Raw genomic sequence first — 26,951 nt, 5'->3', positions numbered from 1 at the left:
ACCTTATCATTGATGTACAATGCTACTCCACCACTTTTGCCTTTCTTCCTGTCTTTTCTAAACAGCACATAGCCTTCAATACCTGTACTCCAGTCATGAGTACTATTCCACCAGGTTTCTGTTATCCCTATAATACTCGTTTCAGTTGGGAAGAAGATGCAGGGTAGGAAAAAGTAGTATATTATTACAGCTAAAGCTAATCTTTTTGAGGCAAATACCACTACAACTGAAAATAAATAAAATAAATACAGTAGTATAATATCTGTAGGCTTTGAAGCCCCGGTACTAAATTTTAGTTTGTGGCATGACTTCAACCTCTGTTGTGGTATTCTGCTGTTCGACTGGAAATCTGCCTAATGACTGAGAAGGTCTTTGGTGTACTGGTGATGTTCAGTGCCATTTATCTTCTGGTCAATGTCATTTTGCCTATTTGCCATTGAGTAGTTTGTGCAATTATGCTTTATTTCCCATCAAGTGGCTTTGCTAGCTTCAGTAAATACAACTGTACTCTGACTCTGATTTTACCTTATTTGAAAGTAATAATTGTAAAACAGTTTGGCCACATCTGGTGAAAATTATTGAATTGTATCAGTGTTGGTTGTCATTTTTCATGCATTATGGGCACATTTTTATTTTTGTTGTTGGCATTATGCAGATTGAGTAGCCTTTCCATAGCTAGTTTTTAAAAAAGATCTCATTTAAAATCCCAGATTAGCTTCAAGGCCCTCCCTTCACGTCTTCACACAGCATTCAGTTCTAAGAAGGAATCCTATTTCAGAATTTGTGCTCCAGTATTTGTTGCCAATGTGAGAGACTTTCACACCCTCAAAAGGCATTTCTGATTGATTTTGGGATGTCATTTATTTTAAATTGGTCTCTTTATGCATGGAGTATTTTTAATCTCATTTTCTGGGGCTTCCACCAGCCCCCCTTCATTTCCATCAGGTCCCCCAGCCAACCCATGGCTTGGATCTTACCATCAACCAGCCTTACAAGAGGCTTAAGGACGGCTATGAGAACGGGGGGGTTGGCTCCCTGCCATACTGGTCATGGGAGTCCCCAAACCTCCTCCCCCATTTTGTTTCTTTATCCAGTACCTCCTTTTAAGACCTTTACCAGGCCATTTATCTAGTCACTGGTTTCCATCCCTATGGAGTACCTGCACTGAACATCCACCCAATATTACAAAATAAGTCGCGACATATGGCCTACCACCTTTTCTATTCACCAGAAAAGGTCCATCCTCACACTTGTTGTGAAGAAGGTGAAAAAAAACACACTCCACTACAGCTAATTCTCGTGGTGTGGGAAAAAATCTTTCCCAGCCCCCCTTTAAAAGAGGCAACTAGCGTAATGCCCACAGCAGGTCCAAACCCAGCCCGCTATTTGCCTCCACTTGCTGGCTACTAGGGGACGGAGGGTGGGTGCTGCCTTCCTTGCTGCTTTCACATAGAGACTTGCTCCACCCAGGTTTCGTACCTTTATGCACATTCCGGGGGTGGTGAGGAAGGAGGTGTAAGTCATTGCTGCAAAGTTGACCACCAAGCACCTTTTGCAGCAGTTTTGGACTTTCTTCCTCTCCCCCCACTGCCCAACCACAAAGCAGAGCTGTCCTTCTTTGGGTTAGCCCACACAAATTCTGCCCCACCTTTAGTTGTTGTGCAGTCAGTCTCCTCTTGTGCAATTGTATGTTTAATCTGTTTGGACATCTGTCAGTCCTCATCCTCAAACAAAATCTGCACAAAGCTTTCAAACGATGAGCCTGGGAGATTAAATTCAGAACAATGCCAGATACTATAAATTGTGGTCTTAATGAAGACACTGGATTTATGGTTTATTACAAGAATCTGTAACTCACTACCCCTCTTCCCCCGTTTTTTGTCCTATGACTACAGGGTGTTAATAAGCTACTTCAGTTTGAATGGTCCTTCTTAGACTATGCACTAACTACTTATGCTAAACTATCTGTTCGATCTTGCATTTCACTGTGACACTCTTAGTACCTTTATCTTATTACCTGTAGAGCTGAAAAGCTTGTCTCTGACCATCAGGAGTTCGTCCAATAAAAGATATTGCCTCACCCACTTCATGTCTCTAAATATTTAAGATATAGTTTAGTCCGTGTTTGTACTTGGTTATTAAAACAAAACATTCTGTTCTCACTTTAGGCATTAGCTTTGTTATTGCTTTTTATTGTAGGTGGGAATTTCTAAAAGGGCCTAAATGGCTTAAACACAAGACCTGCTGAAAGTCAGTAAGACTGGTACTCTTAGGCACTTTTGAAAATCTCATCCTGCAGCTTTTCCTGTCTTTTCTTCTGTTCCATTCCTCTAGTCTTTTAATTTCCAGTGGTGAGGATCCTAATGGATGATAAACGTAGAGAAAGGAAAACTACCCAGCAATTCAATGTCTTTGCAAATATAATTCTGCCAGGAATCTCACTCATTCACTTAGCTCCCATCAGCAAAATTAGCGTCTTATCAGATGTCTCAGGGCTGGCATCTTTCTTAAATAATCATTTTGAATTGGCTTATATGAGACCCTCACCTCCACACAACAGAAAGCTGGAACATTTTTTTGCAAATTTTGTTATAGCTGAGTACATTGTTGTCCCTGAGTAACTGTAACTGGATTTGAAATAAAATTTGTTTTGGTATGGAATCAAAATCTTGTTTAATGTGTACAGTACTGAATATCTGATTTATAACTCTTCCTCTAATAGCAACTCTCAAAACATGAAATTGACAGAGGAAGTCAGTGGTTCAAACAAAATATGCTGACAGCTTGCCGACTCTTTTTTGTAAAAACACTGATGGCCTGGCCTTTCTGCACTTAAAGTGTGTACACACACACAAATTACACTGTTAACACAGAAGAAGAAATATCTATGTGTCAGACATACGCAGGTGTATGTAAGGTGGCATATATATTGTATGCTAGCTATTTGAAAAGGATAGATTGAAAGAAGGACCCACTGCAGACAGCACGGCCCACACTTAAAATGTATTTCTTTCTGGTGGTTGTGAAAATGAGAAGACACCACTGGTTAACGCCACCATAGTAATTTCTCAGTATTTTGTTTGGATACCAAAATGAGTTGCATTTTTTTAGGTGTCCAAAAGTAGTCTGGAATGATTATGGCTATCTTGGGTTTTTCATCATGGTGTATCTTAACCAATCAATTATTTAATAAGCTAAGCAAATATAGTTTTGCATTTAATTGCAAAACTCAGTTGAATATGGAGTCATGAATGGCACTTTTGCAATTATTCTTTTTTTGTATTATAATCATTATATAACACAATAGAGTCTGTGATTGAATTGATGCAATCTCTTTGAAATGGCATTTTTTCAATACACATTATATATATGTGCACATACAAAAACATTACCCCCCCATGCCTCAGTACTACAAACCCTTCCCCCAAAACTAATCAACTTCAGCTACAGCATAGGAAGGAAAAGAAGGAGAGTAATGTTGGTGGAATTTTTATTATTATTATTAGTGTGTGAGAGGCATTCGGATACTAGTGTTGACGAGGAAAATATAGATACTTAAGTGCTAAATATAATTTCATTATTTTTCAAATAAAATCTCAAAATTCTGGACAAAGATCAATGAGCATCATTATCTTCATTGTACAAATGAAACTGCTAATAGGGTAACTGTATTGTCCAAGTTAACACAGAGAGTCAGTGACAGCCGAAGGAACATAACATAAATCTCTTGATTCCATATCTACTTGGATCCACTGCAACATGCTTTCTCTTGATCTTCATTTTTATTGGTATAGAAGAAATTTTCTTAAAAAAAAATACTGGTTTTCAATTTTCTGACCATATTGTCATAGGTGATCGAGTCCACTGTGTTTTCCCTATGGATAATCTTCCCATTTACTGGGATTCTGTGCTTCTCACTATGGATTAAACCCTATTATTTTTGTATAATTTATGCCATTAAAAAGATTTTTCATAGCTGATTTGTAAACTGAAATGTAATAAAAAACATGTAACAAAATTTGGCATATATATGATTCATTACTACTTTAAGAATATATTCAGTCATCTCTCTTTTGGTAAATAAGACTTTAATTACCATTGCTTTAAAAATGATTTCTGTGAAGCTAGGTTTTTTATTGTCAAGGAGAACAGCTGTACTTTTATGCTTCTTCATACTTCTTATATTGTTCCTTGGCTTTATTTTTACTTGACTTAGAAATGAAAATTTTGCATGTTAAGCATTGTTATAACCTAGGGACATTAGAAGTTGCAGCTAGGAGCAGGTGGGAACATGTAGTATTCACCTTCATGGTAGTGCCTATAATGCTACTGTTTATTGAAACATGATGCAGTCTAGTGAAGTACACTTTATCTCTGCATACAGCACATTTACAAATACAGGCTATAAAAGGCACATATAGTACACAATAGATCACTGAACTGGAATGCTGACGTATTGCCAAAATTATTTTGCATATGGCTTGGTCATATAATGATTTTTTTAAGAGCTAGGCCTGCTGGCACCACTCTAATTAAGGTTATGTGAGGGGCTCCATTAAACCCCTATATTTTTAATGGTGTGTAACTCATCTGCAAATAGTCACTCCGTCTTGAAACTGAATATACAGAGTATTAGTCCAGGGGCATATTTAAACTCAAGTATTTTAAACAAACTGCATTAGTTATTTTGAATTATAAATCAGCATAACAATTGAAACCTGGGGCAGGGTTCAGATATGGGTATTTGATGTACATTTAAAATGGCTTTCTTCTTGAAAGGCAACGTTGAAGTATATTGGTCCATAATATGGATCAGTGTCTTAATGTTTTGTTTTTTACATCTTTATTATAACTGAGTTATTTAACTTAGTATATTCTATATACAATAATTCATTTTTGAAAAACAAATAAAAAGTTCTTTAGCCCAGTAAGACACTATTCGTGTCTGGAGCCAAAAAAGAAAGCTTTTTCACTACAGCAGAAGCTGTTACTCTCTGAGTCAATCTATAGATAAAACATAATAATCTTCAGAGTTGTTTCTTTCCACCCCTAAACTATACCTCCCAAAACAAGTCTATGACGATAAATTGTGATTTCAGTGCTTCTTCAGAGAGACTTAGGAAGTTTCTTCTATGCAACATTTCAAATCCCTACACAGTTATATAAGCTACATGTAGAAACATTTTGATCAGATGTGCAAGTGCATGAGAATAGTAACAGGGATGAATTTTAAGCAGCAGGCTACAACTTTATTAAACTTGGTTCCCTTTTCCTGTGTTATCTGCCCCATCTCCCCATACTAGACATTTAAGTGACTATAGTGCAGGGGTACAGGACACCTGACCCCTTTCTGACAACAAAAATTACTACATGACCCCAGGAGGGGGGCCAAAGCCCCACTGCCCCGAGATGGGTGTGTGTGTGTCAAAGCTGAAGCCGAAGGGCTTCATCCCCGGGTTGGGGGCCTGTAACCTGAGCCCCGCCACCCAGGGCTGAAGCCCTCAGGATTTGATTTCGGCCCCAGGGCAGTGGGGCTCGGCCCCCAGCAAGTCTAATGCCAGCACTTGCAACCCCATTAGAATAGGGTTGCGACCCACTTTGGGGTCCCAACCCACAGGTTTGAGAACTGCTGATATAGTCCATGGCTCAGGGTAGATGTTCCACTGCCTCCCCCTAGTATCAGTTCACTCTGCTGAATCCTATCACTTTCACCCTTGTGAAAGGAAGAGAAGGTACCAGTGAGGGTTCTTGGTTATTAGACTTCAGGTCTCTTCTTTTCCCAGAGGACATAGGTCTAACAGTGAAATCTCCAGTCTCTTTTTTCTGGGTACTGTCCCTTTAGTCTTTTATTCATGCTGGACACTTGCTGCAAGTTGCAATGAACTAAACATTCATACAATTTTTAAATTAAATTTCTAAATCCTATTCCTAACCTAACCTAACCTAATTCTGTCCCTCGATGCTATGAGGAAGGTAAAAAATCCTACCAGGCTTCAGACAGTTTGGCCTCATTAGGAAAAATTCTTTCCTCACCCCTAAAACAGGTGATAAGTGAGACCCACAGCAACATAAAAACACAGTTTCTATACTGGCGATCTCATTACTCTCTGTGCTCTTCTGTAATAGAGTATACGTTGCCTTAATTAAGCACAATGCTACTTTAGCACTATCTGATCTACTAAAACACTCATAAGTTGTTTAACAATACAGATCAAATACTCAGGAATGGTCAGTCATGCAGGTGAACTGATTGGCTAACCATTCTTGCAGCTTTTTATTTTTTAATAGAAAGAGACGTGTTGGTTTAGGCAATAGAAAGAACAATCTTGTGCAATTGTTTGAGGGAGAAAATTGTGTAGCAGTACTTTAAAGAGGGCAGAACTTGCCAAGAAACAAGCTGTATTAATTTTCATGGAGGTCTCTTACTATTGTTGTTGTTTATATAGCACCCAAAAGAGTACTAGGTACCACTAGTGTAAATAGGAGGATATAGCCCTGGGCCCAAAGAGTTCACAGTCTGGTTTCAGATGTGATGAAGGTGGGCAACTGTAATAGCAAGAGAGTTAAAGAAAGAGGTGTTTCAGCAAGAGGATAACATGTTTACTCAGCAAGGCAAATGCACATCTTGTTGGAGGTATTCAGAAGTTCAAATAAATAAATAAATAAATAAATAAATGTCTGATTTATTTCCTTTATACATATTGCTGAAGTGGCTTATCTTCTAGCATGTTGGTGTAGATTGTCATATATATTCTATACAGGAGTTCAGTCTCCCTAAGAAAAAGTCTCTATCTACCAAAGTTCTTTTACAAAAAGATTCTTAACTAGGTAAAAATGCACAAATTCAAAAGCAGAAGTTTTCTTTGGCTTTGGGCTTTAAAACATAGCCTGCTCCCAGTGAAACCCCCATGTCAAGACACAACATGAGTAAAAAAACTCCATCTGAGCAATGGTAGAAAACATGCTTGAAAATAAAAATGATAAAACTTGTTTGATCAATATAAATAACAGGGATGACAAACTAACCTTCCAAGTAAACAACCTGAAGGATCAGATGAAAACAGTAGAGGATTATTCTTCTTTGAGTGGTTGCAAATGTGTATTCTGCTTGTGGGCATTCATGGCAAGTGCACTGCAGTTGGAGACTTTTTTCCTATAACAGTGCCCACCCGGGGCAGCATATGTGCTGTTTACCTTCTCTTGGTCCTCCTGTGGCTATATAAGGGTGGTGCCTCCTGATCAGTTCCTTCTTACCACCAACAGTCTTAGCTGGAGACCCCTGTGCGTGAGTTTCCTCCTTGCAGTTTTTCTTCTCGGTATCACAATTGTGTTTCTGGGCGTCACCCTGTAAATAGTCTTAATAGTTAGTACTCAGAGCTTAGAGCTCTTTGTTGATTTACTTCATTTTTTATAATATTTTGTAGTGCTTAGCACTCTGGTGTAGTATTCTCTGGACTCTTAGAGCACTGCCTATCATGCAGGATTTCAGTCCCCAACAGTGACCCCAATATTTGCTGCTTGCTGTGTCTAGTGGGAGGTCACATTAAGAAAAAGTGTTATATCTGCCATTACTTCAAAAAGAGAATGCAGATTTCAAGAAACCTTCTCCTGAAACAGCATCTCTTGGAACAGGTTATGAGGCTTGCATGGGGGCCAGGACTTTCATCAGCCAGTGGGACCATCTGCCTTCTGCCATCTTCCACCTTGATGGTGGAATTGAACAGATCTGCTGATTCTGATCCCTTCCTGAGAAGGGGAAGGAGGTTAAGTCCATTAATGGTTATTAGCCAGAATGGGTAAGGAATAGTTTCCCTAGCCTCTGTTTGTCAGAGGGTGGAGATGGATGGTAGGAGAGAGATCACTTGATGATTACCTGTTAGGTTCACTCTCTCTGGGGTACGTGGCATTGGCCTCTGTCAGTAGACAGGATACTGGGCTAGATGGCCCTTTGGTCTGACCCAGTACGGTTGTTCTTATGTTCTTATGTTTTTAGTTGATCTACATCTCCTGGGGTATGTCAGAAGAGGATCCACAAAACAGACTAGGTATGTTTAAGTTGAGGGGAGACTAATTATCATCTTCATCAAAGATATGTGCACAAGACTGGTACCCAGGACAGAGATTGACTGTCTCTCTGTTTTTCCCTGGTACTCAGCTGGGAGAATCCTGATACTGTGACTGACTTACTCTGCCTTTTTGTCCCAGCCTCCCCACTAACTCAGGAGATGGGTGTGTGAAAGGCTGTTTCCAAGTCCTCAGCTTCGATAGCTTCAGGGGTGGAGTTGCTACTATTGATAGCTTTGGTACTGATGAAAAAAGCTGGCAGCTTCCTTACTGCAGAGGCCAGCAGGAATGGTAGCAATATGTTCCTCATCCTTGGTATGCTGTACATCCCAAATTTGGTACCCAGGTACCCTTTGGAACCAGCACCACTCTACCATGATCTTCAGCACTGATAATAGAATAGGCATTCCTCCTCCAAGATGGATTTTCCAGTACTGACAATGGCCCTGACCCTGGAACAGACTTTTTCAATCTCTCATTGAATGATAAATAAATTGGGTTATTATGTTATTCAGTTCCTTCTTACCGCCCGTGTCGGTCGTTGGAACAGTGGAGCGCAGCTTAGCTGACCTCCGCTTCCCTAGCTACTCATAGTTCTTGTGTATACAGTTATACAGTTATAATCCTTATACGTTTTCTTAATAGCATAGTTAGCTTAATGATAGTTAGCGGGGTTCGGGGCGTAGCCCCTTCCCTGCAACCGGGGCCGGAGCCCATGCCCGGCTCACCGGTTCTTAGTCTGTGCTTAGCCGGCCTCCGGCTGTTGCTGACAGGAGATCCACAACGACTCCTGTTTACGGTGTCTCGGGGGATCACATTTCGCAGATAAGTGCCCCATTTGCACGGCGTTTAAGCCGGAATCAACATGGAGCGGCACTTTCATTTCCCCTCCACCTTCTGCACAAGCGCGGGCTACTCGGACAGAAGCGCCTCCTCGGCACCGGCCCCCGCTGGCACCGGCCGTTGCCGGCACCGAAGTCGACTCGGCACCGCTCCATCTCTCTGAGGTTGAGGAAGCCCACGACTCCTCCTGCCAGTGCCGACAGCTCCCCGGCACGCGCCGTGGTTGAGCTCCCTGCTCCTGCTGCTTCTGTGCCAACTGCACCGCAGCCAGAGAGCTCGTTTAAGTCGGATCGCCCGGCACCAACACCTGCAGAGACACTGAGGACGCCGGCACCCTTGATTCCGGTCCCGCGGGGCCGTCGAATCCAGTGCCTGGCCGCTCCCCGGCACGCGCCGTGGTTGAGCTTCCTGCTCCTGCTGCTTCCGTGCCAGCTGCACCGCAGCCAGTGAGCTCATCTAAGTCGGATCGCCCGGCACCGACTCCTGCCGCGGCACCGCCTACGTCGACACCGTCGATCCCGGTCCCACAAGGGCCGTCGAATCCGGTGCCTGGCCGCTCCCCGGCATGCGCTGTGGTTGAGCTTCCTGCTCCTGCTGCTTCCGTGCCAACTGCACCGCAGCCAGTGAGCTCGTCTAAGTCGGATCGCCCGGCACCGACTCCTGCCGCGGCACCGCCTACGTCGACACCGTCGATCCCGGTCCCACAAGGGCCGTCGAATCCGGTGCCTGGCCACTCCCCGGCATGCGCTGTGGTTGAGCTTCCTGCTCCTGCTGCTTCCGTGCCATCTGCACCGCAGCCAGTGAGCTCGTCTAAGTCGGATCGCCCGGCACCGACTCCTGCCGCGGCACCGCCTACGTCGACACCGTCGATCCCGGTCCCACAAGGGCCGTCGAATCCGGTGCCTGGCCGCTCCCCGGCATGCGCTGTGGTTGAGCTTCCTGCTCCTGCTGCTTCCATGCCAACGGCACCGCAGCCAGAGAGCTCATCTAACTCGGATCGCCCAGCACCGACTCCTGCCGCGGCACCGACAACGTCGGCACCGTCGATCCCGGTCCCACAAGGGCCGTCGAATCCGGTGCCTGACCGCTCCCCGGCATGCGCTGTGGTTGAGCTTCCTGCTCCTGCTGCTTCCATGCCAACGGCACCGCAGCCAGAGAGCTCATCTACCTCGGATCGCCCAGCACCGACTCCTGCCGCGGCACCGACAACATCGGCACCGTTGATCCCGGTCCCACAAGGGCCATCGGACCCAATGCCTGACTGCTCCCCGGCACGCGCCATGGTTGAGCTTCCTGCTCCTGCTGCTTCCATGCCAACGGCACCGCAGCCAGAGAGCTCATCTAACTCGGATCGCCCGGCACCGACTCCTGCCGCGGCACCGACAACGTCGGCACCGTTGATCCCGGTCCCACAAGGGCCATCGGACCCAATGCCTGACTGCTCCCCGGCACGCGCCATGGTTGAGCTTCCTGCTCCTGCTGCTTCCATGCCAACGGCACCGCAGCCAGAGAGCTCATCTACCTCGGATCGCCCGGCACCGACTCCTGCCGCGGCACCGACAACATCGGCACCGTTGATCCCGGTCCCACAAGGGCCATCGGACCCAATGCCTGACTGCTCCCCGGCACGCGCCATGGTTGAGCTTCCTGCTCCTGCTGCTTCCATGCCAACGGCACCGCGGCCAGAGAGCTCATCTACCTCGGATCGCCCGGCACCGACTCCTGCCGCGGCACCGACAACATCGGCACCGTTGATCCCGGTCCCACAAGGGCCATCGGACCCAATGCCTGACTGCTCCCCGGCACGCGCCATGGTTGAGCTTCCTGCTCCTGCTGCTTCCATGCCAACGGCACCGCAGCCAGAGAGCTCATCTAACTCGGATCGCCCGGCACCGACTCCTGCCGCGGCACCGACAACGTCGGCACCGTTGATCCCGGTCCCACAAGGGCCATCGGACCCAATGCCTGACTGCTCCCCGGCACGCGCCATGGTTGAGCTTCCTGCTCCTGCTGCTTCCATGCCAACGGCACCGCAGCCAGAGAGCTCATCTACCTCGGATCGCCCGGCACCGACTCCTGCCGCGGCACCGACAACATCGGCACCGTTGATCCCGGTCCCACAAGGGCCATCGGACCCAATGCCTGACTGCTCCCCGGCACGCGCCATGGTTGAGCTTCCTGCTCCTGCTGCTTCCATGCCAACGGCACCGCGGCCAGAGAGCTCATCTCACTTGGATCGCCCGGCACCAATACCTACAGAGGCACCGGCGACGCTGGCACCGTTGATCCCGGTCCCAAAGGGCCGTCGAATCCAGTGCCTGACTGCTCCCCGGCGCGCGCCGTGGTCAAGCTCCCTGCCCCTACTGCTCCCGTGCAACCTGCACCACGGACAGGGAGCTTGTCTAAGCCGGATCGCCCGGCACCGACCTGCTGACACACTGGCGCGGTCAGCCCTGTCGATACCTATCCCATTCACTGACCCGATAATCTCGGCACCGTTCTGGCTCCCATCACCGCTACAGGCGCTATGACTGCTGTACTGCTCCCGTCCTCGAGGTCTCGGTCGACCTCCCGGCACCGCTGTAGTAGGAGGTCCAGATCTCGTTTCCAGGTACCGGTACGCCTTCCGGTACCGGTCCCAGGTGCCAAGTTGGGAAAGGTCTGGTAGAGTCAGAGACTCTGACCATGATTTTTCAGCACCTCCATGGCCTTCCGGTCATGCACCTGTCTTCCCACGTGGACATCTCTTATGCTCAAGACCGCGATTCTGGTGTGCCCACAACACCCTAAGGGCCATCAGGACCTCCCATGGAGGGTCGCGCTCAATGTGGAACTCCAGGTGCAGGAGGTCCCGGAGGAACGGAACCCGGTAGTGGCTGTTCTGTTGGCGGTTGCCCCACTAGAGGGGCCCTACCAGTTTATTCGGACCATCCAGGCTATTGCCAATACTCTCTGGAGGGTTCGACTGCTTGCTTGTCCGTCCTCTGCCCTGCTCACTGGTCATCCAGTTGGTTAAGAACAGTGAATGGGATGGCCAGCAGGCGCCAGCCCCGAAATTGTAGGGGGCTACGCGAGTGACCCTATTCACTCGCAAGGTGTACTCTGCAAGGGCCTTATAGCCCTGCGTGACAATCCATGAGCCCTGCTTAGTCCCTATATCCGTACCACCGGGATGGCGATGGATAAATTTATGGAGCTTCTCCATCAAGACTCCCGCCAAGAGCTCACCGCCCCCTTGAAGGAAGGGAAAAAGGCGACCAGAGCTTCCCTCCAGGCCTCGTTACCATAGGGAGCATCTCATGACGTCAGGTCTGAAATCTCCGGCCTTTCACAACTTGCCAATTGCTGGTAAAGGCCTCTTTGCAGTGAAATCAACCCCAGATGGCAAAGCCTGAAGGACAACAGGGTCCTCATGCGATCTCTCTCGGCGCGCATACGCCAACGTCCTACTGCAGGCCCTTCTGTCCCCAGCCACACTGCCACACTCTCTGTGCCTAGCCACAGATAGGGCTTTGGCAGTCGGCGTGGCTGACGTGGTTGCAGACGACCGTCAGGACCCCGAGAGGGTCAAGATCGAGGTCCCTCGCAATCGCTACGGGGACTAAGGACAATCTTTTGAAGGTGCACCCGGGGGCGGCGTACCGGTTACAGGCCTGATCCCACTCCGACTTCCTCTTGGTGTGGTCCCAGTGAACTTCAGTCCGCTGTCTTCTACACATGGTGGAGCATGGGGGCCACCTCCACTTTGTTCCAACCCTGTCCCTCTTCCGGGACTCCTCTCAGGCGCAATTCCTCTTACAAGAGGTGCAGACGCTGATGGACGGAGGGGGCAAAGGGGTTACTTCCCTTATTCCCTAACCCCAACCCGTACGACAGTCTCAGACCTGTCTTAGACCCACAAGAATTCAACCAGCCTATGATAAGGTTGAAGTTCCGCATGGTATCCCTGGGAACCATTATCCTGTCCTTGGATCTTGAAGTCTGGTATGCCGCCCTCGATATGAAGGACGCGTACTTTCACAATGCCATCTTCCCTCTGCACAGGAGATACCTCCACTTTCTAGCCAACCGTCGGTACTTCCAGTTTACGGTCTTGCTGTTTGGCCTTTCAACAGCCCCACAGCCATTTCCCAAGTGCGTGGCCATAGGCACCTCCCACCTCCACCGATGTTGCATATGCGTTTCCGTATCTGGACGATTGGCTCATCGGGGGAAACCCCAAAACACAAGTCACTCAGCATATGTGGGCATCGTCGGGGACCTATTCACATGTCTAGGCCTGATGCCTCACCCATGGAGGGACATCCTCTCTCTGATTCCCACGCAGGGGGTTAGACTTCCAAGCAGCTATCCTAGATCCGAGCGAGACCGGAATCCTGCCTTACCACGAGCCACGTTTCGCGGCGGATGGCAGTGATCGATCCGCAAAGTCTTGCCAAACTTCCACCGGACAGGGCGCCCTCTGGTCACGATAGTCACCATTCCCTCGAGCACCTTGGACTCCCTAGACGGTGGCTAACCCCCTCCCTGATGTGTTACGGCCAGACAACGCCATGGTGCTCTATGAAGAACCTGAGCAGAAACATGGCCCTCCTCCTTTGTCAGGGAAGGCCACCCATCTCTGGCCTTGCATAGGCCACTCGATTGATTCCTGGTAGCTCCTTTCTCCCAGGCATTCGGGAACGCCTTGACGGCTTCAACTCGCCAGCTTTCCTGTCTCATGAGTGGTCGCCCTGCCCAGTGCTGCTGCATGTTGTTGCTAGAAGTGGTTGTTTTTCCCCACATATGGAACTCTGTTCGCTTTACCGCATGGAACAGAAATGTCCGCGGTTCTTGCTCCTTACCAAGGTTCTCCCGGGACGATCTTGGATGCTGTCTTCAGCCATAGAGGGCCAACACACTCCCCGGCTCATTGCGTCCTGCTCAACTTCGCAGTGGGCTGGCGTGCGCATTCATCATGATCACTCCAGCGTGGTCCCGCAGCACTGATATGCCGCATTGCTCGGCCTGTCCGTAGCCAACCCAATTACCTCCACTCCACCCACACTCGTACCTCAGGACCATGCAGAACTTCGCCACTGGGACCTGCAGTCCTCTTCACCTTCACGGTGTGGCGCTGTGTGATCTAGCGGGGGGGGGTAGGGCCTTAGCAGAGGTAGCAGGAAGCCTTCCACCTGGTCCGAACGTACCTCTGCCAGGTGGAAGCATTTCTTTCTACAGGTGTTGAAATCGCTTAATCCTTACTCCTCTGCTGAGTCTCGACTTCCTCTATTTTGGACTACCCTCTGGCCTACAGCAGCAGAGCCTAGCGGGTGTCATCGCTGAGGGTACACTTGGGCAGCCATCTTTACTTTCCTCCCAGGCTGACGGTGATCCTTCTGTGTTCTTCACTCTCTATGGTTTTTGAGAGTTCCTCAAGGGCTTGGAGCGCTTACACCCTTAGGTTACACCGCCCAGCCCCAACCTGGGACCCTTCAACCATGGCTTTTGACCAGCACTTATGTCTTCCCTCAGTCGCGCCGTTAGCATCCTGCTCCGTGGCTATACCTGTCTTGGAGACAGCTTTCCTCATGGGGGCCAATTGCATCAGCCAGACAAGTTCCGAGCTCACGGCCCTTAACGTGGTTCCACCATGCACTATTTTTCCAAGATAAGGTGCCAGTTACGTCCTCATGTGGCTTTCCTCCTAGGTGGTGTTTGCCTTCTGTTTTCCACGCTTCAACGCGATGGGACAAGAATTGGCCACTTCTCCGGATGTCTGTTACAGCGCTCACAGTTATGTTGAGTGGACAAAACCATCTAACACGCCCAACTCCGGTGCGCAGTAGCAGGACGAAGGAAAGCCCTACCTGTTTTCCTCCAGAGGATCTCATCTTGGGTGTAACGTGCACCCGCAGTGTTATATTTGGCTCATTTTCCCCAAGGCCACATTCATATGCATTCTTACCAGCCTCAGACTTTGGTCTGCCGCCTGCTGACTCGTGTAACCCTACCCACGAGAGCTCATGGTCCTCGGTCCATTACCGTTGTTCGCATTATGCTCTGGTTCTAACAGTCAATGGATTGCTGCGCCTCTAGCTCAGCTGCCGTTTCAGTTTTGCAGTATCTCACTCCGACCCCACGCCTACATAAGGCTTGGGAATCACCTAACTGGAATGGATATGAAGCAATCACTCAAAGAGAAAGACGGTTATCACCTTTGTAACTGTGTCTTCGAAGATGTGTTGCTCATAATCCATTCCACACCCGCCCTCCTTGCCGCACCTCGCTCGGGAAGTGCAGTAGCTCAAGAAGGAACTGTTTTCCTTTTAAGAGCAGGAGTTTAATGAGAAGGAGTGCTCTGGTGCGCAGAATGTAGGCCCTGTTGTGGTTACCTAAACCTCTGGCTTACCATATTCTGCAGCAACTACCATGGGACAAGCGCGCCCTGCTCGTGTACCCACAATTCTCCTCGTGATGGACTTTCTCTTGGCAGGTGTGCTTTATATATAATCTTATGATCTAACGCAATGTCTGTCCTGCCACGCGGCACGCACACACCTAACTGGAATGGATATGAGCAACACATCTCGAAGAACAACAGTTACAAAGGTGAGTAACCGTCTTTTATGTGGTCTCACTTTGGTGGGCACCACTGATCCTGATGGTCAATTCAGAGAGCTTGTGATGGGATGTATTAGGCCCAGAGGCCTCTGATAGAGGCCTTGTGGTCCTATCATACCCATCCCATAAAGGAGCAGTAATGAAGTCTTCCAGGCTGCCTAGAGTGGCTGTGGGGAAGAAGCCAATCAGAGAGGCGGCAGGGAACAGCCAATCAGGACACAGCAGACCCATATAAAAGAAGTTGCAGTACCTGAGAAGAGTCAGTTGCTGCCTGGAGCTGAAGGAGTGAAGGTTGTGTTCCTCTCTGGCTGAAGGAATGGCAGGACCATGGACAGATCAGTTGCTGGAAATCACTGGGGGAACAACAGAAAGCTCCTGGCTGGCTGCTGGGACTAAGTAAAAGACTTCAGTGGTCAGGGTGAAACGTTTGTGTGTCTGTGGGTAAGTGGCCCAGAGAACTGTAACAGCATAGTGAGTAGTTACAAGGGATACAAAAGTATGTGGCTGCTATTCATAGGGTCCCTGGGCTGGGACCTGGAGTACAGGGTGGTCCTGAATCCTTTCACCAGCTGGTAGGGAAGTAGCTTAAGCCCTGAGGAAGGTAGTTGAGAAGTGGCTGAATATTGAATAGTAAATACCTCCAGAAGGAGATTGAATGGTTTAGTGGCCCATGTGAAGAGCTCGGACTAGAAAGCCCAGAGCAGGTGAAGACAGTGCCTCCAGGAAGGAAGCCCTGGGGGTATGGCCCCATACCAGAGCTGGGAGTTTTTAAAGACTGAGCCCGAGGAGGGCTACAGACACTGATCAATGGATGGGTACTGGGATAGGCCCATGTTGGACTGTATATCCAGAAGGAGTCTGTTTTGTTTCACATATAGACTGTGTGAGAGACTCGGCTGGAGCACTGAGTCATTGAAAACCCACATGAGAAACCTCCGATAGAGGTCACTGCAGATTAAGAGAGTGAAGGCCCATGCACCAGGCCAGGGAGCGCTCACAAAATATCCAAGATATCCTAGCGGATCTGATATCCCTGAAATTATCAGGCCTGCCATTGAGTTCTCTGAGGGTGCACCTTGTGGTGATCTCAGCTATCTAGCCCCTGGCTTGGAACCACATAGCAAAGAATAGGATATGATGGGCAACGTCGGAGGAGTCTGTTTCCTTACCTCCCATTCCTTCATGAGGACAGGAAACAGTGGGAGATGAGTGGAAGGTAGGGATGTAAAAGGTTAAACAGTTAGCATTAGGCTTACTGTTAACCAACCTTAAGCATTAACATCAGTGGCCACACGGTGGCGGGAGGGACCCCAGACTTGGCTGCGCTGGCCTGGTGGTGGGACCCAGCCCTGGCTGTGCTGCGCCAGCCAGCTTGCGGGACCCCAGCCCAAGCTGGACCTGCAGGACCCCAGCCTGGCTGCACCATACCAGCCATCTAGAGCAACCCCAGCCCTTGCCATGCCGCACCGGCGGGACCCCAACCCCAGCCGCACCAGCCCGTGGAGCAAGATCCCAGCCCTGAGTGTGCCAGAGTGTCCCCAGACCTAGCTGCCTCCACTGGCTGGCCGGAGGAACCCCAGCCCCTGCCGTGCCAGGCCAGCCAGAGTGACCTCAGTTAACAGTTAACCAGTTAAATGATATTTTAATCATTTAACCAGTTAACTTTTAAAATCAATATTAAGATCCTAGTTGGAGGTGTGAGGTTTTTCCCAGGCCTTATTGAGGAGTGGCTCAGAGCCATTATCGTGGTTCTGTTATGTAGGGGGAATACTCAGGGTATCAAAGCCATCAGCTTTTTAGCTGTCTTTGCCACAATAGTGACACAAAATGGCCATTGCAGGAGCCAGCACAGGTGCTGACTTTCCAAAGTGCTGGGGGGTGCTCAACCCGCGGCTCTAATCCAGGCCCCGCCCCCACTCCATCTCTTTCTCCAAGGCCCAACCCTGCCTCTTCCTGTCCAGCTCCACCCCCTCCCTTGAGCATCCTTGCTCCCACCTTCTCCCTCCCAGCCTCCTGCGCACCATGAAACAGTGGTACATGGCGGGTGGGAGGCACAGGGAGGCACTGATCCATACACAGGACCTGCCAATGGGCAAGAGGCACTGGGGGAAGGAAGAGGTTCTGATAGGGGGCTGCCGGTGGGTGCCCTGGAGCACTCATGGAGTCGGCACCTATGGGAGCCAGGATCTGACCCCGATACTGTTGTTAGTCCCAAAATATAAGCAAAAAGAGCTCCCTCCTGTAAACAAATTTTCATGGAAATTGGATCAGAGGTTGTCCTGTTGTATCCAATCATCATCAAGATAAAGAAACAATGAATAATGTATTGAGACAGACTATCTGCTGAAAACTTGATATACAGATACAGGAAGTAAAAGGAGTAATATTAGTGATTGCAGCAGACTCTGACACAGAGCTGTAATAAGGTCCTAATTCTGGACTCATATTTTTTTGTGGAGCTTTATGAAAAGAACATTTCTGTACTTCATACTATGATTTTCAATGGAATACAGTAAATATATGAATTTTTTTGGAGGGAACACTTTTATTTTCTTTCATTATGATTGTAATTCATGGAAACTTTATATTTGAACACTGAGTAAAATCAATTTCTTCATAAGATGGTCTGTGTTAACAAATTTATAGATGGCGTAGTTAAGGAGTTCTCAGATTTGTCTTACTGATGTACATGTACCATCCCTTACCTCCCTCTCTCATGAAGTGGACAATCTGTAATAATATATGTTCATCCTCATCTCCTTTTTTATTTTATATTTCAACTGAAATTGAAAATATTCTGTAAGGTATTTCTGATATTTTAATATGTACAGTTTCCAAAAATGTGTAGATATAATGATATTTATAGCACTCTATTTTAGACTGGCTTTCTTTTATGTCAATGTATATTGTACTTTTCCAATGCTGAAAAATCAGTGTCTGTATATAGTAATAATAATGATAACTAAAATAAAATGTTATTTTTACTTATTAACTTTAAAAACTATCAAAGGATGTTGCTACCCTTAATACCTTTAGCTAAAGACTTCTTTCTTGTTCTTAGACAACGTGAAAAAGGTTTATTTTTCTGTAGGTCTTGCTCAAATGTAAATAACAATAATTGAAGTCAGTGGGAGTGAGGACTTTAGAGTTTGACTCCAGAAGCTAAAGCATTTGTTAAACATATTGCAAATTACCGAATCTGTAGGATATAATATAATTTAATATGTATCTTTTTCATTCTAACAGGTCATAAAGCTAGCTTTTGAAGAATTTGAACTAGAAAGAGGATATGACACGCTGACTGTAGGGGATGCTGGGAAAGTGGGAGACACCAGAACAGTGTTGTATGTGTAAGTACACTTCTTAAATATTTATGATTTGGTATTTATTATCATTCACATTGGTTTTCTATGGTCTATATATATTTAAATTAGTGACTCAGAAATATGGTTTGCTATGAAGTATGCCTGTTAGATCACAAGTCTGAAACCATATCACTGAACAGAACTCAAGAATTCATGTACACACAGCTAAAAGAGAAATTTAAAAGCAATAAAGTATAAATAAATCTTACCAAAAGAAGTAAATTGAATAAAAGAAAACTTTGTCAGCCTTCCTGAATCATGTGCCAATAGTGGACATTTGCATGATGATACAGTGTCTGGAGAAGAACTACCACTTTGCCATGTCTCAAGATTCCCAAGTTTATGCCAATTTTTAGCAAATCAGTGTTGCAATCTCTTTTTTAAAAATAATGCAAAGTCCACCACCTGTAAGGGAACTGCTGGTGAGTCAGCTACAGTAGAAGATATATGTACACAATCTCTCAAATGAGAAAAAGTTACCTCTACAGTAACTGATGTTCTTTGAGATGAGCTGTGCATATACATTCCACGATCCTCTCCCCTACGCCACTACTTTGGCTATTACTTAGACGACAGTGCAAAGGAATGGAGAAGGAGGCAGTAGCCCACCCTTTTTATGTCCTTGGTTCTGAGCGTGAGTAGAGGGGATGATACCAGGCCTAGTGACACTGCTGACAAAAGTCTCCAACTCTAGTACATTGGGTGTACATACACCAGCAGAGGAAAGTATAAGTGCACTACTCATCTTGAAGAACAGTTACTCTCAGTTAGGTAACCAACTATACACATCCATGATTTGAATCATAAACAGGTGAAAAAGGAATGTTACAAATTCAAACTGAAATTTCAAGTTTAATATAGTACAAAAAAATCACAGATAAATACATTCTAATTTTTGTTTCAAAGCCTGGGATGTGGTGTGTAAGAGCTAGATATAAAGGGGCTTTAAGTTAATAGGATTTGACTGTATCTGACAACTTTTAGGACATTTATAAAACTTTCCTACCTGTGATACAACATGGCCAGAGGGCAGCATGAGAGTGTTAGCAGGGGGCCTTATTCCCTGCCAAGGGAGGAAGGTTTGCTTTAGATTAACTAGAACACCTGTAGCCATTTAGAGCACCTGACTCCAATTAGAGCACCTGACTTTAGTCATGTGATAAAAACCCCTGCTTCAGTCAGACAGTGTGGGAGTTGAAGGAGGAAGGTTTGATTGGAGCAGAGTGCAGGTTGCAGAAGTTGGAGAAGAGAAGAGTTTGATAAGAGAGAAATAGAAAGTTTGGAGGAGTGCTGCGGTGGATTGTGAAGTCCAGAAGAAACCCTAGGTAAGGGGCACCAGGCTTGTGTAGAAGGGAGGCAAGAAGCCCTTCACAAGCTGAAGGGTAGGAGAGGGAAGTAACCCAGGGGAAGGAACCGCTAAGTCAAGTGGTTCACCACAACCCTCAGGGCCCCTGGGTTGGGACCTGGAGTAGAGGGCGGGCCCAGGTCCCTCCCTCTCCACTCCCCTCCTCCAAGGACACTAGTGGAGTAATTAAGAACCGATTCAGAGGCAAGCAATAGCACCCTGAACCCACCCCAGAGAATAGATAGCGCGAGACGCAACAGAACAGTACCGGCAATTTGCCACATACCATAAAGAATGAAAGTAAAGTATTTTTAAAAAAAAGATGTATATCACAAGCAGAATTCCTATAGCAAGCCAGGGATAAGATGAGTCCAAGAAGTCTACTAGTGATCTTACTATGCAAATCTAATTTCCCTAAGAAGCATTTACATAGCAGGGTAGTGGGTGTTACAGAAAAAGACAGAAAGAGTCTGCTCATTTGTATGAGGCCTCCAACCACTGAGCAGCATCATGCATCTGGATGAAAAGCAGCTGCACTTCTTTCCTCCCCCACCCTCTGCCAATAAGGTGATTGTTTTTATGTTTAATGTGGAACCTTTGTGCTGTCAGCATATGAGGTAACAGCAGAAGTCTTTTCCTTCTGCATCAAAACACTTCCATTAGTTAACACCAGGAACATCTGAACTACACAGAACACCTTGCATTCAAATCTATACTACACAGCCCAGTGTAACTGATCTTTCTAGAGAACATGAAAAGAGAGAAAATCTTTCCTTCGAACAGTTCTTTTCAAAGGCACAGTTCTTAAAATGTGGGGCACACCCAAAAAGACACCGACCCCAAATAACTTCTGAAACAGATAATAGTTCAGGTATGTCTGAATAATCTGAGTCCTTCCCATGCTGTCTAACATTGTTTAGGGCACAAAAGAGGCTCCAGCATCCCCATCTATCATGCTGTTTGCTGGAATGGCCACTTTGTTGTGTTTTTTTTTTTATGAGCTTAGGTTGTTGACTTATCACTGAACTCCCAAGCTGAAGGACAAGTGGACTGCTTTTTGTCTGGACCATACCCTTTGAGCTCTCTGAGTTAGGTGGCCCTACCGGGAGTTAAAACTCCCACTGGCATATCTCTTAGAGTCTTGAGAACACACAAGTCTTCCCACCACGTCAAGGTGAAATCTCCAGGAAAGTCTGTCTGAATGACTTGTCTTGTAATACTAAAAGACGGTTACTCACCTTTGTAACTGTTGTTCTTCGAGATGTGTTGCTCATATCCATTCCAGTTAGGTGATTCCCAAGCCTTACCTAGAGGGTGGGGTTGGAGTGAGATATGGCAGAGTGAAAAACTGCTGAGCCAAAGGCTGCATCATCTCTAGACCGTTGGACCAGAGCATAGTGCGAAGCAAAGGTGTGGACAGAGGACCAGGTAGCTGCGTGACATATCTCCTGGACTGGTACATGGGCCAGGAAGGCGGCTGATGAAGCGTCAGCTCTGGTAGAATGTGCAGTGAGATGGCCTGAGGGAACATGAGCCATGTCATAGCACGTGCGGATGCACGCCGTCACCCAAGAGGAGATCCTCTGGGAGGAGACAGGTAGGCCTTTCATCCAGTCAGCCACAGCAACGAAGAATTGGGGCGATTTCCGGAAGGGCTTCGTCCGATCGATATAAAAAGCGAACGCCCTATGGACATCTAAGGAGTGTAAATGCTATTCCCACCGAGATGAGTGAGGCTTCGGGAAGAAGACCGGAAGGAAGATGTTCTGAGTGGTATGGAAGGCTGACACCACCTTAGGGAGGAACGCCGGATGCGGTCGCAACTGTACCTTGTCCTTATGAAAGACAGTATACGGTGGGTCCACCGTTAGCGCTCAAAGCTCAGAGACTTGTCTGGCCAATGTAATGGCTACTAGGAAAACTGTCTTCCAGGACAGGTATAGCAGGGAGCAAGTTGTCAACAGCTTGAATGGTGGAAGCATAAGCCTGCTTAGGACTAGGTTGAGGTCCCAGCTAGGGGCAGGGCGGCATACTTGGGGGTAGAGGCGCTCCAGGCTCTTGAGAAATCTAGTAATTAAAGGATGGGAAAATACGGAGTGTCCACTCTCCCCTGGATGGAATGTGGAGATGGCTGCCACGTGCACCCTCAGAGACGATATCGCCAGGCCCTGCTGCTTAAGGGACCAGAGGTAGTCCAAGATAGTGGGGATCGAGACCTGAGAGGGAGTAGTGTTCTGCGTTTCACACCAGCAGGAGAAACGTTTCCACTTGGCCAGATATGTTGACCGAGTGGAAGGCTTTCAGCTACTCAGGAGTATATGCTGTACAGGAGTGGAGCAGCGTAACTCCAACCTGTTTAGCCACACAAGAGCCACGCCGTGAGGTGGAGGGCCTGCAGGTCCAGGTGGTGATGATTGCCATGGTCCTGCGTTATGAGGTCCGGGTGGAGAGGCAGGGTAATTGGGCTGGCTATGGAGAAGTTGAGCAGTGTGGTGTACCAGCGCTGTCTGGGCCACGCTGGTGCGATCATGATTATGTGCGCTCTGTCCCTGTGGAGTTTTATCAGGACCTTGTGGACCAGTGGGAACGGAGGGAAGGCATAGAGCAGCCGGTGCTTCCACGACATGAGGAATGCGTCCGAGATTGATCCCAGTGAAAGACCCTGGAAGGAGCAGAATGCTTGGCATTTCATGTTCGTGCGAGAGGTGAAGAGGTCTATGTGAGGAAAGCCTCACTTCTGGAGGACCAAATGAATAATATCTGGTCTTATCGACCATTCGTAGCAGAGGAAGGATCTGCTCAGCTGATCCGCTAGTGTTCCAAACCCCTGGGAGAAAGGACACTACCAGGTCTATCGAGTGGGCTAGGCAGAAGTCCCAGAGTCGGATGGTCTCCTGACAGAGGGGGGAAGATCGAGTCCCTCCCTCTTTGTTGATATAATACATGGTCGTTGTGTTGTCTGTAAACACTGAGACACAACGGCCGTGTAGATGCAGCTGGAATGTCTGGCACGCCAGACGGACCGCTCTCAGCTCTTGGACATTTATGTGAGGCGTCAGCTCCTGTGGTGACCAAAGGTCCTGGGTACGAAGGTGTCCGAGGTGAGCCCCCCATCCGAGAGATGACGCGTCTGTCATCAGGGACAGTGAGGGTTCTGGCGGATGGAACGGTAACCCTGCACATACCAGGGAGGGTGTTAGCCACCAGTCGAGGGAGTGTAGGGTGCTCGGGGGAATGGTGACTATTGTGTCTATCGGGTCCCTGCCTGGACGGTAGACCGAGTTGAGCCACGTTTGGATGGGTCGGAGGCAGAGCCTGGCATATTTGGTCATATAAGTACAGGCAGCCATGTGACCTAGGAGACCGAGACAGGTGCGAGCCGAGGTCGTCGGGAAGTTCTGCAGACCTCGAATGATCGTTGCTGTTGCCTGGAATCGCGGCTGGAGTAGGTAGGCCTTGGCTAGATTGGAGTCCAGGGTAGCTCCCATGAACTCTAGCCTTTGTGTGGGGACCAGTGTGGATTTCTCCACATTAAGCATCAGGCCTAAGCATGTGTATAGGTCCCTGACAATGTCTATATGCTGTCTGACCTGTGTCTCGGAGGTCCCTCTGATGAGCCAGTCGTCCAGATACGGGAATATGTGTATCCGACGTTGGCGGAGGTGTGCGGCGACTACGGCCATGCACTTTGTAAACACCCTTGGGACTGTGGAGAGGCCAAAGGGGAGGACCGTGAACTGGAAGTGCTGGTGGTTGGCTACAAGCGAAGGTACCTCCTGTGTGGAGGAAAAATGGCGATGTGAAAGTACGCGTCCTTCATATCGAGGGCAACATACCAGTCTCCAGGATCCAAGGACGGGATAATGGTCCCTAGGGAGACCATGCGGAACTTCAACTTTATCATGAACTTGTTGAGGCCTCGCAGGTATAGGATGGGCCTGAGGCCTCCTTTGGACTTGGGGATCATAAAGTACTGGGAGTAAAACCCTTTGCCGTTCTCGTTTTGTGGCACCTCCTCTATTGCTCCTATGGCGAGGAGCATCTGCACCTGTTGTAGGAGGAACTGCTTGTAAGAGGGGTCCCTGAAGAGGGACTGAGTGGGAGGGTGGGAAGGCGGGGATGAAACAAATTGGAGGTGGTATCCTTGTTTCACAATGTGTAGGACCCATAGGTCTGAGGTCAATTGGGACCACGCCAGGAGGAAGTAGGAGAGACGGTTGGAGAAGGGAGGAAAAGCATCCTGTCCTGAAACTGGTACGCCGTCCTCGGGCGTACCTTCAAAAGGTAGACTTAGGCCCTGCTGGTGGTTATGAGGAGCCGTGGTTTTGGCCCCCTTGGGGTCCGGACTGGCATCTACGGCCACCCCACCCACGCCATCTGCTAAGGTCTTGCCTATGTCTGGGCACAAAGTACGGGTGGTGAGTCTGGGGACGGAAAGGTCTGCGTTGGGTCACAGGTGTATGCATGCCCAAGGAGCGCATGATGACCCTGTTGTCTTTCAAGCTTTGTAGCCTGGGGTCAGTCTTCTCCGAGAACAGACCCTTACCGTCGAAGGGTAAATCCTTGATGGTATATTGTAATTCAGGCAGTAGATTGGACACCTATAGCCATGAGATGCGTCTCATGGTGATACCGGAGGTCAGAGTTCTGGCTGCCGAGTCGGCCGCATCTAGAGAAGCCTGGAGAGAGGTTCTGGCCACCTTTTTCCCCTCTAAGAATGCAGCAAATTCCTGTTGGGAGTCCCGGGGGAGTAGCTCTGTATATCTACCCACCTCTGCCCAGGTATGGTAGCTATAACGGCTCAGTAGAGCCTGCTGATTTGCCACCTGGAGCTGTAGGGCGCCTGCCGAATACACCTTGTGGCCGAGTAGGTCCATTCGCCTAGCCTCCTTTGACTTTGGGGCTGGCGCCTGTTGGCCATGGCGCTCCCTTTCGTTGACCGATTGGACAACCAGTGAGGAGGGAGGAGGGTGGACATATAGATACTTGTACCCCCGAGAGGGTACCATGTATTTGCGCTCGACCCCCTTTGCCGTAGGGGGGATGGAGGCTGGGGACTGCCATAAGGTGTCTGCATTAGCCTGGATGGTCCTGATAAAGGGCAAAGCCACCCTAGTGGGGTAATCTGCCAACAGGATGCTCACTACAGGGTCCTCGACCTCCGGGACCTCCTCCACCTGGAGGTTCATGTTGAGCGTCACTCTCCTGAGGAGGTCCTGATGGGCTCTTAGGTCTATTGGAGGTGGCCCCGAGGAGAAAGTCCCTGTCACTGCCTCATCTGGAGAGGAAGAAAATGAAACGCCGGGAACGAGCGGGTCCTGTATGGCCTCTTGCTCCTGGGCCGATTCCTGCTCCAGTGGCACTGGGGAACCCGGTGGGTGGACTAGTGGCTTCTCCGTCCCGGGTGGAGGAGGACGACTAACTGTGGCCTCTGGTGCTTGGTTCTCTGATGAAGTGGAGCGGGCCAGAACTAGCGGAGCACCTTGGGCCTGGTGGTATGCCCAACGTGTCCAAAAGGACCACTGGTGAAGTCCTGGGTCCTGAGACCGGGCTTCTTGAAACACTGCGGTGGGCACATCGGAATCGCGGTCTTGGCCATAGTAGCTGTCCGTGTGGGAGGACACTGACATATGCTTGGATGGCCATGGAGGAGCGGAGAAGCCTTGTGCAGATGTTCCAATGGACCTGCCTCCCCTCGGTATCAGTGACCGGTGCTGGGATGCGTATTGATACCGGGATCGAGAGTGAGATCTGTGACCAGATCGGTGCCGGGAGGTTGACCGAGATCTCGAATCCCGGCGTCGTGAATGGCTTCAGGAGGCACGGTGCCTGGAGTGGTGCCAAGAACTGGAGCGGTGCTGCGGGTAATGAACCAGCGAACGAGAGTCCAACCGATGCCGTGAGTCTGACCGGTGCCGTGTAGTAGAACGGTGCCAGGACTGCGAACGGCGTCGAGAGCAGGAGCACCGTCTGGACCTGGAGCGTCTGCGGGACCGCAATCGTGAGCGATGCCGGTCCACTGCCCTGACAGAGGGTGGTCTAATCAAGGTCAGCTTGCCTATGGATTGGATTACCCTCACCGGCAGTGCCAGGGGTAGAGGCAGTGCCGAGTCTGTCAGGGCGATCAGGTCCCTCGCTGCTGATAACGCCTCTGGCATGGACGGCATGGTGAGCTCAACCGCGGCATGCACCAGGGAGCTAACAGGCGCTGGACTCGACGGCCATTGTGGGACCGGAATCGACAGTGTCGATTTAGTCAGTGCCGCAGCGGGTGTCGGTGCCGGGCGATCCGACTTAGACGTACTCTCTGGCTGCGGTGCGGTCAGTGCCAAAATAGCAGGACTCTTGGCCTTCCTCAACCTCAGGGAGAGGGAGTGTCGTTGAACCAACTTTGGTGCCAGCGATGTCCGGTGCCGTGAGTCTTTGGCCGTACTGGTGCCATAGAGGCACTTCTGCTCACCGACTGACTAGCGCTCGGTGCCAAAAGTGGAGGGGTGAGGGCTGCCTCCATGAGAAGCAGTTTAAGCCTGATGTCCCGCTCCTTTTTTGTTCTTGGCTTGAAAGCCTTGCAAATGGGGCATTTAGCTGTCAAGTGCGATTCCCCGAGGCACTTCAAACAGGAATCGTGCGAATCTCCTGTCGGCATCGGATTGTGGCAGGCCGAGCACGGTTTGAAACCCAGTGAGCCGGGCATGGGCTCCGGACCGGGTGCAGGGAAGGGGCTACTCCCC

At 48.7% G+C, this 26,951-nt stretch overlaps 1 protein-coding gene across 1 annotated transcript in view; it reads left to right on the top strand.

Annotated features, from left to right (window-relative positions):
* Window positions 1–26,951, top strand: part of CSMD1 (CUB and Sushi multiple domains 1) — a 2,093,217-nt gene that overhangs the window by 1,454,305 nt on the left and 611,961 nt on the right. The window contains exon 11 of the mRNA XM_075063712.1: window positions 18,757–18,860. Within this exon, the coding sequence (XP_074919813.1) occupies window positions 18,757–18,860 (104 nt within the window). The remainder of the gene's footprint in view (window positions 1–18,756; window positions 18,861–26,951) is intronic.

Source organism: Chelonoidis abingdonii, chromosome 3, assembly GCF_003597395.2.
Source record: "Chelonoidis abingdonii isolate Lonesome George chromosome 3, CheloAbing_2.0, whole genome shotgun sequence".
Lineage (NCBI taxonomy): Eukaryota > Metazoa > Chordata > Testudines > Testudinidae > Chelonoidis > Chelonoidis abingdonii.
This window is presented reverse-complemented; position numbering and strand designations above follow the sequence as displayed.